General features: G+C 39.4%; 1 protein-coding gene across 4 annotated transcripts in view; it reads left to right on the top strand.

Moving 5' to 3' along the window:
- The first annotated feature begins 7,771 nt into the window (after positions 1–7,771).
- The window catches only part of LOC112963177 (COBW domain-containing protein 1-like), a 29,283-nt gene continuing 24,394 nt past the window's right edge, over positions 7,772–12,660 (top strand). For all 4 annotated transcript variants that reach the window (XM_026059988.1, XM_026059990.1, XM_026059992.1 and 1 more), the window contains exons 1-4: positions 7,772–7,986; positions 9,078–9,164; positions 10,058–10,154; positions 11,318–11,409. In XM_026059988.1, the coding sequence (XP_025915773.1) occupies positions 7,875–7,986; positions 9,078–9,164; positions 10,058–10,154; positions 11,318–11,409 (388 nt within the window). In that variant the 5' untranslated portion in view covers positions 7,772–7,874. The remainder of the gene's footprint in view (positions 7,987–9,077; positions 9,165–10,057; positions 10,155–11,317; positions 11,410–12,660) is intronic.

Below are 12,660 nucleotides of genomic sequence, written 5' to 3'. Positions count from 1 at the left end.
TAAGACCACTTACCTACTTATAAGTTATTTGTTTTCCTTATTACCACCAAATCACTGATACTGTGCTATGATCTAGCATATCTGTTGCTCACAAGAAAACTCTTGAGTGTCAGATACTGGACATAGCAAGATACTGCTTCACATTACCTTTCTTCTTGTGTGTGCATGYGTATGTGTGATGAAATATAGTCACTGCCTTCAGACCTCTTATCAGAGCACAAAGTAGTCACAGTTGTAATAGATGTGTGGCTTCTATACAAGAAACTCAAAATATGCAGCCTATCTTCTGATAGGCAGTTGCAATGCCTGATGCAATGTAGTTGTGTCAGCAGTGGAAATAAACAGGAAAAAAGTAACTTTTTTTTTTTTTTTCAGATTGACCCAGGTAATTTAAATGGACTCTAACATAGATGTCTCCATTTCTGAGAGATTTGGAGATTTGAGACACCCAATGTTTGATTTTTTTTTTCCCAGAGTATTTGATATGCATTTCTTACATACTATAGTTGGCTGGAGTTGAAAGTCTCAGCATTTTTGAAAGTTAGGTAACCAAAATTAGCTGAAAACTTTAACATCTTGGGCTTTTTAGTATTACTTTCTTTGATCTTATATGAGATTGGTGCATGGGAGAGCTTCTTCTCTCCTATTTTCTTTTAACTCATAGATTAGTGTAAACCATGCTCTCCTTAAGATGGAAAGCCATGGAATAAACACCAGTTTGTCCGTTGTCTATGTTGTGCAGACCCGTYGCAGGACAGGCAAGAGACATTACCGATGTACGATGCACACACGGAGGTGGGCTCTCTCAGCTCACAGCGTCATTCTGTCTGCGGCATAAAAGAAGGGACAGTGGAGGAAAAGTTATGTTGTCCAGTTGTCCACTAGTATAGGGTCCTCACTATCATGTGGAATTGCCTTCCTGTAGCTTAAACATGCATCATAGATAAACTGCTATTAGAAGAGCTATGTGCCCACAGTAGGAAATCACATCTTTTCTGTTTCTCAAAACAGTAGTTTTGAAAACCGTAACAGTCCCTTTCACTGTTTGTTTTCAAGAGCGTCCATGAAGTACTATGCGTTTTCTAACAAAGCYTCTGCTTCCAGCAGCTTACAGGCTAAGGAGAAGGAGAGAAGTAAGCAATGAGAAGACAGCAGGTATCTATCTCTCTTATCCATTCTCTACTTCATCTGATTGTAGAGACAGTAAGAGGTCAGTATTCATGTTAGATCATTTTCACACAAGTCYTTCTGTTCACTGCAGGTCTAACAAAAGGAATTGGCCTTTCCTATCCTTCTTTTATTGAAATATGTAGTTAGTTGGGTTGGGGGCAGGGAGTTGAAGAAAGGAAGATATTCCTTCTTCTAGCTCTATCTCCAGAACTATTAACTACTCAAGGAGAAACCATTACCTCATTTTTTGTTGAGGCTATGAAAAAGAGTTCAGGCTTCATGTTAAAATCCTCATGTGGCATGAAGCAGGACCTTCCTTGATTGCCTAATTTTGTCCACACAAATTGAGTTGGCAACAAATGTAGATAATATCCCCACCTTGCAGACATACCCATTTATGAATGATGCAAATATTTGTTTTGCAGTTTGCTACCGTCTTGGTAAGAGAATAAGAGGTAAGAGGAACTCAAAAATATTTTCTCATATGGAGGAAAAAAATGCCTGAGAGGACACATAAAAATAATGTTTCCAAAACTGCTAGTATATTCAGCAACTACAAACCAAATGATACTTAGAACATCAGAAGTTTTTATCTTTTTGGATGAACTCAATCACCAACAGCCTACTTTAGCATATGAGGAACAAAAGTCATTACATATTCTTTTTCATCTATTATTTTAGCGCTTTATTGCTCTTTCTGAATAGAGGAAGTTTATCAAGAAAATTTAGCTGGTTTTAACTCTTTAGAATATTGCAAGATGAAATGCTGTCAGACAGACATTTTTAAAACTCTCTTGTCCCATAAAATCTTGTCAATAGACAAGAGTTCCAACTTASTGTTGAACACTACTGTTGTTTGAATTCCTGCAGCACACACGCCTACTTTATACAAGGCCATAAAGTCTAATCGTGGCCTTAAAAAAAGAAATAGGGACAGGATCTTTCCAGTCAGGAGACTGAAAAATGTTATCAAAACAGGGGCCAGTAAAGACAGCAAAAAATCAAAAATAGGTAAAGAAAACCATGCGACTCACAGCTGATCGTAAATTACCAAACCTGGCTTGCTTGGATGGCAGCAGCTGCTGATGGGTCTTACATACAATACAGTAGAAAGCATACTTCCATTGCCCATTTCCGCTCCCCCACCCTCCTATCACACACACATGCATCCCAACTGTGAACACAACCACACTACACATTTCAGCCCTAGAATCGAAATCATACAGCCATGCTTTCCTCTAATCCCACTCAGGCTTCAGGCTGTGTCTCTCACTATGTTTTGGTCTCACTCACGCATCCCGACCTGAAGATGCTGGTTCCACTGCTGGTTGTTTGCTGTACCTTGGCAGGGTGAGGAGCTGGGGGTCCAGCTACAAAAAAGCAGCATGGTACTGTTAATCAGCTGGCTGGTGGTAATGCCAGAGTAGATTGGCTACGTGTTTCCAGGCACAACTGCTACTGCTGTGGACCATTTTGAGAGAGCTTGCTGGGGTCTGGGAAAACCTGGAATAATCTTCAAGTCTGTACTTCTGCCATCTACTGGGGCCTTCTTTGGGTAATGGCATACATTTCCAAGGACCTTTTTTCTTAACAGTATAATTTAGCAGTCACTCCTTTATTGGCAATGATATCCCCATAAAGAATGTTACTGCATGACAGAATACTTCAATATCCTGCCTGTCATTAAGCACAACTTCATGGCCCAGGCTAGGAAGGGATGATGTAGCCCTGCTTGTGTTACCCACTATTTGCAGAGCACACAGATTCGATGGTCTATTAGGAACTGAGCTAAGTCTGTGAGAGTTTTCCCAGTAACTTTATTAAGGGTGAATTTGCACCCTTGGGAAATGCCTAGGGGCATTTAACTTAAGTACTGAATAACTGTTATCTGATTATCTTGTAAGAATCTTGTGAGATTCGCACCAACAGGAAAACTGTGATCATATCAGTAACTCCCAGCAACACACAACGCCCGATAATATTTGCTTATATGCTGCCCTCCTACAACGACACTGGCTAGAAGAATATAATGTAGCCAAAGAAACTAGGCACTCTCTTGTGAAAGAAAACATTGGATCACATTCAGCACTCTCATTAGCATAAATCTTGATTGTATCCAATAAAGTCTAGGCAATTTATTAAAGATTAAACAAAACAAAAATGTTATATGAAGATTACTATGCTAAATCTCAGATAAATTAGTGTAGTCTTCCACTACGTACCAGTCAGCGACATAGCAGATTGGCAAAGAAATACTGAACCCTCCTTTAAGAAAAATCACACTGTGCTTTAAGTTTCATTTCTATGCTGGTGAAACTAGAGAAAGGGAACTTAGGTCATTTTGCAGCCTTCAGATTTTTCATAAAACACTTCACTTTAAAAGAAATAAAAGGATATGTGGAAGCATATCTTCTTTATCCATTAGTCTGTGCAAATTCTTCTGGAGAAACAAAAATATTACTGGCCTGACTCTCTCAACATACAAGCAAAGAGAAACTTTTCTTCGTTCATTTTCACAATAAACAGAACTCAAGTGGAGGAAACACTGAAATGTAAAATTTTCCTTTACAGCTACCATTCCCTTACAAGTGGATATTTAAATCCTGAATATAAACTGTAGCTTTATTCAAATCTTTCCAGTTTCATTAAAATATATTAAAACATTGTAAACTGCACATTAAGCAAATAAGTCATAAAAAGCAGCAATATTAAAAAGTAGGTGCACTGACAGAAGTAATATCAATGTTTTTAAAAGATCTTCCTTCTGTTCCACAGCATGTGAATGATCAGTGTATTTCACCAAAAAAAAATCAAAAAAGGTTCCTTATTCAAGGAATTTTTAGTATAAAATCCATACCCTATATGGAGCTCCAGTGAGCAGAATCATACATTAGTGTAGAATCGCATTGGAAAGTAGCAGCTAGAGAGGTCTGACAGCACMAGAATGTCTTGACTTGGTCAGATCAGGGTTTTGCAAAGGTTTATGCTGATGATGCAGACTATCTGCATGTGTCATGTCAGAAACCTACCAAAGTATTTGCAGGATCCGGGCCAATAYTCTATCTTCTACTTACTGTAGTTTTTTATTTGGTTAGGATTAGACTTCATTTCCCAAAGGATAAATGTTTGCTCAAGGAAAAATGTTTTTTCAAAATGCTTTTAAATCCTGCTATTTATCTGTTTATTTTTGTTCCCAGTGTGCCCACACTGAGTGTAGTAGAAACCTTCACAAAGTACCTACATAACTGTTGTCATGAGTGGCTGCCCTTCTACATACATATAAGAAAAAAGAGATAATTTAACAGAAATAATTAAACACAAATGACAGGGAAGAACAAATTAAATGTACACTGACAGAGTATGCAAATCACAGCAAAGTTATGCCTCCACTTACCAGTTTCTATTTTGAGATATATACGGGACTGTTCAGCAGTTGCTGAACTGGTTGCTAAACTGAATTTGATTTCTCCTTCCTCATTGTTTTACAGGTTAACTGTCATTCCAAAAAATCTGGCATCATTGTACTTATTTGCAACAACTCCCCTCTGCGACTCTGCCTGCACTGTACTACGCAGACTAGAAACAACTTAGAGGAACCTCCTTCTCCAGCAGCCATGACTCTTGAAGACTGCTGTGTTCTACATAACGCTCATAATGTTGAAAGACTAGCAGTGTTCTTCTCCTGTTATTTTAATCAGATCATGCTTTCATTGGTTCTCCTATTGCTGTTATATCAGATATCAATAACTTGTAATATCTTGCAACACTTTTCAGTGCATCCTCTTCCTTATTTTCATGGCTCTTACAGCCTTACTCCTCAATTTCCCACTTTTATCCACAGTCTAAAACAGTTGAAAACAAACTGCTTTGTTTGCATTGAGATCTTCAGAGTGAGGGCAGTGCCACTGCTGAATTTGGGAGGGACTAGCTTATTTCAATTACAGCCAAAAATCCACTTAAATTTATAATTAAGCGTGACTTCCTGGTATCTGTCAACACATTGCTGCTTTCTGATATTGTATGTTTGGTCTACAGATGTCCTAGAATAAAACATTCCAATTGTGCCACCCTGGCTTAGATCTGCTATGTTCATTTTAGCTGCCACCACAATAAAATACGCAGGTTGTAAATTTAAATCCATAGAATAAGTAGAAACTCAAAGACAGTTAATACTTAAAGTTTATATTCAAACATTAAAATTATGTTGTAAAGAAACCGGGGGAAAAAAAAACAAACAGAAACCACAGTATTTATTTTAAGTAATTTTATTCAAAAGAAAAGTAATGAACAGTGTTGTGTGAGCTATTTATACAAAAAAGAGAAGAACAGCTTAAAGAGCCAGGACACTGGTTTCCTCAACCTCTTCCCTCCCCCCCCCCAATACCATATGTCTCACTGACATGTAAATGAAATTTCAGTATTACAACTAGTCTGATTTTTCAAAGACAACTTACAGCCTTTTACATGCTCTGTTATACTAAGCTGCCAGTTCTCAAGACCTTTCCAATTAATTTTGCCTTGCCTTCCCCTACAGCTTTCCTGCAGTGAAAATAATCCTTAAATAATAATAAAATAGTACTACAGAAAAATTGACCAGGACAGCAGAAGCATAACTTTCAAAGTTTATAGGCAAAGATTTAGGTTTTAGAAACAGATACCAAAAAAAAAAAAAAAAAAAAAATTCCTACATGAAAACAGACAGTTTGAGAACAGGATGCATCATACAAGAGGATGACCTGACTGGCTGAAACAAGAATGCAGGACGACGTGTTTTACCATGTATTAATCCTAAAACTCTAGAATTAAACTGACTAGATACTTATACCCTGTAATGAATGGATCAGATTTACTGCCTTCCATAGTTACAGGAAACAGAAACTGGACAGCTGATTCTTATCTACTATCCTTATTTACTTGTAAGTCTGGCACTCTGCTAAACTCACAAGTTTCAAGCTCATTCCTCTGCTAACATGCCACAGAACTGGCAGATTTACAATGTTGTCYAACATGAGTTACTTGAACTACAAACAAGGCTAAAAAAAATGCATTTTTCTAGCATATCCAAATTTTAATAATTAGCTTTTGAGCTTTCCTTACTATCTAAGACAATCATGTAGCTATGGGTATTTGTGCTGGAATCTATACTGTTATCTCTCCAAGAACAAGCTGATGATTGGATTTTTACATGTTTGTTGTAATAAGAATGAATAAAATAATAACAACTATTTGGTCAGAGTGGATTATCACTAAATATTATTGCCATTAAAGGAACTTTTTAACCTATACCAATCTCCCCAAAGTAAGGTGAAAGTTAAAAAAAAAAAAAGTCAGACTGTTCTTAAATGTGCATTTTATTAGGACATGAAAATCCAAATTGGGACCAAGGCTGACTTGTGCTGGGCATTACAAAACAAAAATTCAGTGCTTGTCAAGACACAAATAAGACTACAAGGAAGARCGAAAAGAACAGGAACACAAAGTCAAGCAATTTAGTATATTTAGTAAGCAGTTAAGTAATTTACCTTAACACATAAATAACTGTAGGAAKATTCAAGGATAAACAATAAGGATATTTACTGCCACACAAATGAACAAACAAATGAGATTAAGCAAAACATATTTCCAGATATCAGTCTGTTCTCAAGCCTGTGTTATTGGACCTCACAGATAGAGCAGAGAACCAGAACACCTGGATTTCGAGCAGTGCTTTGTGCCTCACCTTCCCCCAGTATTAAAATACATTTACATCTTTTGATATGAAAAGATGGAAGATGCTATGTTACCTTACTCAACCTATGGTCCATACCAGCTAAAGAGTTTGCAAGACATTTTAAAAATCCATAAATATGTCTTATACACGTACAGTTCTACTCACGACAGCTAACAGAAAACAGAGCGTGTTAACATTCAAATTTACAACCTCCCCCCCAACCCATGATCTTCCAAGGTGATCCAGCTGGCTGAAGAACAGTGAGTGCTGTTATCCCACCGAACAGGTCGGACCTAACTTTGATTTTGTAGCCAGCKGCACTTTCTGACAGTCGACATATTGCACCTGGTAACGGCCACTCTTCCACGGGGCAAGCCAAAGACCTAGCGAAGACGTATGTGCCGGCCAGATGCTTTCAGCATCTCACCCAGCGGCCCCCTGGGCGAGAATCAGCACTTTTTTTAACCTGAGACCGGGCTTAGAAGCAGTAATAAGCAGAAGGCTGGCCCCTGAAGGACCGCGCCCCCGCCCGCGAGCTGAGGCGGCGGCCGTTGCCACCCCGCTAACGGACACTGCGCGCGGCCCCGCCCCGCCCCGCCCGCGGGCGGCACGAGGACGCACGCGCCGCGCGCCAACGCCCCCGCCCTCAGCTCCTGGCAAGGCGCGGGCGCAGCCGCTCCTCCGGCCCGCCCCGAGACGACCGTCTCCGTGTTGCGCATGCGCGTCAGAGCAGCCGGGCGACGGGGAAGGCGCATGCGTGCCTGGGGGCGGGGAAGCCGGGGAGGGGTGCGGTGGAGTGGGAGGGGGGTTGAGTGACGTCACTGGCGCGCGCGTGCGCGGTTGGTGATGTGCGGACGACGGCGGCGCGGGCGACGGCGGCTCGCGCTGCGGCCGTTGGGGCCGGTGAGGCGGCGGCGGTTGCGGTAGCGGTTGCGGGCGGCCCCTGCCCGCCTGGCGCCGCTGCAGCGCCCCGCGGCGGCGGYGGCCTGCTCTCATGGAGGACGAAGACTGCCCTGCCCTGGTCCCGATAGACCCCGGCGGCGCGGGGGGAGCCCAGGCCGGCGCCGGCGCGAGGATCCCGGTGACCATCATCACGGGCTACCTGGGTGAGGAGCGGCCTGCCCCCGTGCCGCGCCGGCGGCGTGCAGCGRCTCCGGCGGGCCGGCTTGGTGGCTGGGCTCGGCGGCCGCGGGGCTCCGGGAGGACCGCCGCGGCAGGTCCCGCAGCAGCCCCTCTGCTCAGGGTTTGGCGACTCCGGCCGCTCGCTGTAAATGCGGTTCCTGTTGTAATGTACCTGCGGAACCATTTTGAATAGCTATGTAAGATCCTGTTCCTGCTTCTGCGAGCGTGTTTTCAGGGTCTGATTTGCCCTGTTCGTGTTCGACAGATCAAGTTTTGCCACCTAATGTCAGAATGCGGTGTAATAGGTTTGCCTCAGTTAAATGCAGACTCAGTTGTAGTCCTATAAATGAAAGGTTTGACTTCACACTCTTAAACCAATCCGGTTATTTGAAGCTTTAAATAAAGCTATAAATGTAAAGATCAAGTTAAAACTCAGGTGGCCCACACCATTCCAAATAATAACTTTGTACTATATCATACTCCTTCCAAAAATCTAAGGGCAGGGAAGGAAGCTTAGAGTTGTGTTACTGAGTGCCCCTAGTTGTGCTCTTGTGTGTAGGATGAAACTTACTGATGTGGTATTATAGAAGTTGTGAGTACTTCACTTAGTGTACAGTGATTACTGATGACAAAAGAATTGCCCAGGAAGAGCCACGGGAAAGAGAAGCATAAATGCTCCTTTTGTTGCAATGGTTCTGACTTTATAATTTGATCACCAGAATGATTTTTAAAGAGAAAAGTTAAAAAAAAAAATCTAGAAAAAGGCTGCCTGACAGTTAAGAAACTGGGTAAGTTTCTTAAGCACTGGTACTTAGTGAATGGAGATCTGTGGGTCTTTTAAAGCGTAGGTTTAATATGCTAATAGTTCAGTAGATTTACTTTCAAATATCTCTGTAAATTACTTGTTTTTTACAGGGTTATAATAGAATGCAGGATATAAAAATGAAAACTCATTTTTTGAAGGGAACAGATTTGTCTAGAGTATGCATGTCTGTAAAATCTTTTGTGTTTTTTTTTAATTCAAAAATTCATTCTTCTCTTTTACAGTTTAATAGAAATATGGTCTGTCTTCTAGGTGCTGGGAAAACAACTCTTCTAAATTACATACTGACAGAGCAACATAATAAAAGAATAGCAGTCATATTAAATGAGTTCGGAGAAGGTATGTAAACCTGCAGAAATACTTCTTTAGAAATAAAATGCCAAATATTATATCTTTGTCCTGTTAAGTTTCTGGGAATTAAGAACTCTGTGATTTTAAATCCGTTACTTTAGTGATCATCATACCACACAGGCTTCAGAAAGTCCGACAGCTGATGTTCAAAAAATAACATTATACATTAATCTGTTCTGTCTTGTACATAAAGTCAGTCTCTCAGAGTCAAGTAAATGAACATACGCTACATGAAGTGCTGTACCTGCATGTGGCCTACATAGTTTCAAGCAGATGGAAATTAAAATCTTGGTAGATGAGAGGTTTTTTTCTTTTTTCCTTTCTCTCTCCTTYTCTTTTACTTATAGAGCACAAATTGTCTTAGAAAAAGAAAATGGAGAAGTTGCATGCTTGGCCTCTGTGGTGCTTTGTCCTCTTTCCTTCTCTACACAGGATTTTTAGCTGTCAGGACTATGATTTCATATCAATACTGTGGTCAGTGTCATTTACAACTTGCACTGTGTTTTGACTTGGAACTTCACAAGGATGAAGTATGGTACTTTTCTGGTCATGGAGCTTGAAATAAAATGTGTACACAAAGCCTTTATTTGATGCGGAGATAGAAGCTAAGTTCCCTTTCTTTTAGCAAAGTTTGGGTCAGTTATGCTGGCTTTTCATCCTTTGGACTTTGTTCTTTGTAGAATGAACCTGGCTTTGGTTTTTAAATGTTCCATAAAAAGAAAAATACTAATTTCTGAAGAACGTTTCAGAAATGTGGTCTCAGAAAATACAATGTAATCCAAGAACAGAAATTTATACCTGCTTGAATCTTTCATACCTCTTTTTCAAGCATTCTCACACACGTTTGTAGATTAAAATTACAGTACTCCTTATATTTCCAGGAAGTGCCTTGGAGAAATCACTGGCAATCAGTCAAGGGGGTGAACTCTATGAAGAATGGCTGGAGCTCAGAAATGGTTGCCTGTGCTGTTCAGTAAAGTAAGGAAGGAATATTATGTAAAGTTCTTACAAAAGTTTGGGGGAAATTGAGAAAAGGAGAGGGCATCCAGTGCTTGAGTCTTAAAACTGATATCAGTGTTGATTGTGGCTTCTTTTGTCAGGTAAAACAAGAATTGGAATTTGTGAGATTGAAATTCATTTCTTTTTGCTGCCTCACTGGATTTGGACTTATCTTCCAGAAAAATGATCTAAATATTAATCTAAACACCAACTGGGTATTTTAGGGTAAAGAGCACTCCCATTTCTGTTAATATTATTCCCTTTTATTCGTAGAATTAAACATTCAGGGAAGTTGGAACTAGGACTAAAGTGACCTAATTGCTGGGTTAAATATTTCTTCTGTGTTTCTTACTCTGTGTTTTGGTTAATACTTGGATATTTTATACCCCAGAAAGGGCAGAGACAGAGAGAGCCTCTGATGAAGAGACTAGTGAAACACGATATTCCAAATTATAAACTGAAGGCCATGCTGAAAAGTAACAGTGTATCTGTGTCATGTTGTTTTCTTTGTTTGGATACTGAATTGTTCGTGGTCAATTTTTAAGAAAGGTGATGGTCTGTTTGTTCTGAAAACTTGGAAGACATGGTCCCATGCCCTTTCTGTTGAGAGAGTAAGTGGAGGACAGAAGACCCTATTGCATTGTGCTCTACTGGGATGTAACAAATTCTGCCATTACTGCTATGCTTTAAACTTTGGTTTCTTATGTAAAATGCAGTAAACTTTTGCTTCAAGCTGACTTCATTTGCTGAAATTTAAGTAAATGACACGTGTTATTTTGCTGGCGGCAGGGGAAGGAGGGGGAAGAATAAAAAAAACATGGTTCAGTCCTGTTCCCCCATTTTTTTTTAATCTCAGCTGCCAAACCAAAAAGTCACTTAATCACACAGCCCTGCTTTGCAGGTTTATTATGTGTCTGGGAAACAGACAAATACTATTTTCAGACAAAAATAAAACAGAAAAATTAATCATTTCTAATACTAGAGTAGCAGTTTAATGACTGAATTTTTAATGTAAATTATGAGTCTTGATTCAGATTTTTGCTTTGATTACGCTGCCAGTGTCTTCTGCATCAGAAGATACACATTCATATATGTTTTTGCTTCTCTTCTGTGTTCTCAGGTTCAATTTCTTCTTCTTACAGGGACAATGGTGTGAAGGCTATTGAGAATCTGATGCAAAAGAGAGGAAAATTTGACTATATATTGTTAGAAACAACTGGTCTGGCAGATCCAGGTAGTTTGCATTCCTCATATTTTTCATAACCATGATAATTATCCTGTTTTTATGAAAGGCTTATTTGCTCACCAATCAGTTCCCTTCATATGAAATATATTATAAAGTGGTGGGTGTGTGCTTTTATATACAGCTGTATAGACTGGAACTGAATTAGTTAAGGAAATTGGTGCACAGGAAGGCTTTTTTCTAGAACAGAGATGACCCTAAAGCTTAACAGAAATCCAGTTAAAATATATTTCTGTCAAAAAAGTAACTTGTAAGCCTTGCTGAGAAGTATTTCTGAGAATACAATAGGCATGGAGAAATGTACTCTAAAACTGGTAGCTTTGAATAGGCTCTCTTGTTTTACATTGCTCCTTTCAAACAGTAAATCTGTAGCATCTAATGTACTGTTATGTTGGTTGTCCTAGGCCTTGCATTTTGTGAAGGCATAAAATATGCTGCCAAAAATATGAATATATTGCTCTGGTGTRTACAGACCAATAGTAGATCTTATAATTTGTTTTGTTTAGTGATATTTATTGTAGAAAGGTGTATAAGTGCAGGTTCACTTCAGTAATAACTATCTAAATCAGTCTTTTCTGTATCAAGTAAAAAATCTGTTGTTGACCAAGAAAGTGAAGGAAATTCTTACTGGTAATTCAATTGTTTCCCATTTAAGGAGACTGACACTTTCCAGCTCAAAGCTAAACAGTTGTCATGGTAAAGTAATTTTCTTTAAAAGAAAAGACATTGATTTGGCCTGTGTTACACACGAATCCTATTTCAGTCAAATTGGAAAACTATTAAGCTTTTTGGGTAAAAATCAATAGATATCAGAAAACCATTAGATCTTGTGGCCCTTGCTATATCTTGCATGAGTAAGCACTGTAAACACCTGACAGATATTTTGGTGTTGATACAGAGTGGTGCCTGGAGGACTGCATCTTGCAGGTCAGGTGGACAACTTTAGACATTAGAATTAGTTCAGTTATTGTTTTTCCTGTGTGCTTGATTCCCTTAGATAGCCCTGTCAGCAAATAAGAATGTGATATTTTGAAAAATAAAACACCATCTCTGCTCTCAGCTCCTCCTCTGCTTCATATTGTGGCAGCAATGCATGTTAAATCAGTTCCTTTAAAAATAAATTATGATTTTTAAATGAATGTGCAGCACACATCCTGCAGTTGCTAGGATCCATTTTACAGGGTCTTTTTAGTAGAAACAAGAGTAGCATACTCACAATTTTTCCTCAAAAAGAATATACCT

This window comes from Apteryx rowi, unplaced genomic scaffold, assembly GCF_003343035.1.
Source record: "Apteryx rowi isolate R43461 unplaced genomic scaffold, aptRow1 scaffold_163, whole genome shotgun sequence".
In the NCBI taxonomy this organism is placed as follows: domain Eukaryota; kingdom Metazoa; phylum Chordata; class Aves; order Apterygiformes; family Apterygidae; genus Apteryx; species Apteryx rowi.
Note: the sequence above shows the minus strand (reverse complement) of the source record. Positions and strands in the feature narration are given on the sequence as shown.